The sequence below is a fragment of the Penaeus japonicus genome, unplaced genomic scaffold (assembly GCF_977035675.1).
Source record: "Penaeus japonicus unplaced genomic scaffold, GWHDUDI00000001_assembly GWHDUDI00000031, whole genome shotgun sequence".
NCBI lineage: Eukaryota > Metazoa > Arthropoda > Malacostraca > Decapoda > Penaeidae > Penaeus > Penaeus japonicus.
Genome location: NW_028234433.1, coordinates 22,578,047 through 22,580,546, shown reverse-complemented (window position 1 = coordinate 22,580,546; position 2,500 = coordinate 22,578,047). Strand labels below are relative to the sequence as shown.

The window sequence follows — 2,500 nt, the reverse complement described above, 5'->3', positions numbered from 1 at the left end:
TATATATATATATATATATATATATATATATATATATATATATAGTATATTATATATATATTATATATATATATATATATATATATATATTTTTTTTTTTGGGGCGCACATGTGTTTTTGTGTGTGTGCATATGCACACACACACACACACACACACACACACACACACACACACACACATATACACAATGTGAGAGTGAGAGAGATACACAGTATACACAGTCATAATGTGAGTCAATAACTGAGGATTTTTAAAACTCAAAATAACAGTGAACATTCATTTACTATGTAAGCCAATTCTTAATATCAGCAAACATATTGTGAAAAGAAGCAAACGACGTTATTTGCTAAAGCTGTTGATTACTGTCATGTGGAAGGCGAGACTTCTCTGGTGTTAGGAGACCTTTATCCATAATGGCTACCATATCCGTAACCCCCACGGCCACCTCCATATCCATAGCCTCCACGACCCCCATATCCATAGCTTCCTCGACCCCCATATCCATAGCCCACGGGCTCACATATCCATAACCCACGGCACCATATCCACCAGAATCCAACAGCCACGACCTTCCATATCTTGAATATAGAGTGAGGGTGCTGCTACGGGATCGAAGGAGTCAGCACGCGGGGTTAGGGATAGCCACTGAGGGGGGGCCATCAGTCGAGGGTCAGCCACGGGGTCAGGCTCAGGCATAGCGCTGCTCCAGCTCACCATGCATGACAAGGCCACCATTGCGGCCAGAATCATCGATACCTGCAATTAGACCATGTGACAGATTTCAGGTATATCGGAGCTACTATAGTTTTGAACTAATCTGCTTTCGAAATTATATAAGACTAGGAACTTTTAAAATTTTAGAATATCCTCTTTAACATTTCCATTTCTTAAGTCAGTACAGTTCCTTTTACTGCTTATGAAGTTAAGTCCTTAACCATGGGTAAATCTAACGTACACAATAGACATACAGATGTAAAAATATCAACTCTAAATAGATTGTTTTATACTTATGTTCACACGTAGCTTCATATAAATGTTGAACTCTACAGTTTCTCAGACAATTTACCAGCTTCATCTTGCGTGCTGGAGCGAGAAGAGTGTTGAACGAATGCAGGCGGGACTGTGGAGGAAATCCAGGGAGTATAAATTAGATAGCAGTGAATTAGAGAGCTTATATAGATCACAGGACAGTTCAAGGTCATTGCCAAATTTTACTTTTTGTCGATTTGTCCTTGAGATTGTCTGAGTCATAGGCTGCTCGAATATTATGGTTTAAAGAATACCATTTAAGAAATGTTTTATGTGCATGTCGCCATAGTATTTGAGAATGCAAATATTACGTGACTAAATCATTATTTAGAGAATGTGAATATTATATGCTCCTAAATTATCATTTTCAAAATGTGAATGTTATGTCTATAAGATATTATTTTAAGAATGTGAATATCGCTCTTTTTTTTGTCATTTTCAGTATTTCTATTACGTGATTGCAAAAATCAGAATCTACTATGAAATGAACGAATGAGAATCTTGTTCAGTGGTGTCTATACCTGGGAATATATTATTTGTATGTATATATACATATTTACATATATGTTTGTGTGTAGGTGTATGTACATACCGATATATGAATTGATAGATAATCACACACATGTATATATTTGTATATGTATATACATGTATATATATTACATACACAGACACGTACATAAATATCTATATATACATAGACATACATATATACATATATATATATATATATATATATATATATATATATATACATATGTATACATAACTATATATATTTCTATATAGACACATAACTGCATTTACTTACATACACATATTTGTATACTCAGATGTGTATATTCATATATATATATACAAATACATATGTATATGTATATATATATATATGTATATATACATATACATATCTGTATGCATACATATTTACATACGCATACACATGTGTATATATACATAGACATACATATAGATTTACTTCCACATATATACGTATGTATACACATACATATATATACACACATGCATATACTTCAATATATACACGTATGCATACACATGTATATATGCATGTATATGTATACAAGCTTTAATATATTTATAAATATGTATATGTATATGCAAATAAACACATATCTATCTACATATATATCTGCACATACACATAGCGCTGCTCCAGCTCACCATGCATGACAAGGCCACCATTACAGCCAGAATCATCGATATCTGTAACTAGACCATGTGACATATTTCACGTATATCGTAGCTATTAAAGTTTCGAACTAAACTGCTTTCGAATGTATATAAGACCAGGAACTTTTAAAACTTTAGAATATCCCTTTTAACATTTCCATTTCTTATGTCAGTACAATCCCTTTTGCTGCTTCTGAAGTTAAGTCCTTAATCCAAAAACCTAAATAGATTGTCTTATACTTCTGTTTACAGATAGATTCTTATAAATGTCGATAA

General features: G+C 32.9%; 1 protein-coding gene across 1 annotated transcript in view; it reads right to left on the bottom strand.

Annotated features, from left to right (window-relative positions):
• Nucleotides 1-196: 196 nt before the first annotated feature.
• LOC122247916 (uncharacterized) overlaps nt 197-2,500 on the bottom strand; it is a 3,259-nt gene continuing 955 nt past the window's right edge. Inside the window, exons 3-4 of the mRNA XM_086555448.1 lie at nt 716-757; nt 197-603 (exon numbers count right to left, since the gene is read on the bottom strand). Of these exons, the coding sequence (XP_086411574.1) occupies nt 406-603; nt 716-757 (240 nt within the window). The 3' untranslated portion in view covers nt 197-405. The remainder of the gene's footprint in view (nt 604-715; nt 758-2,500) is intronic.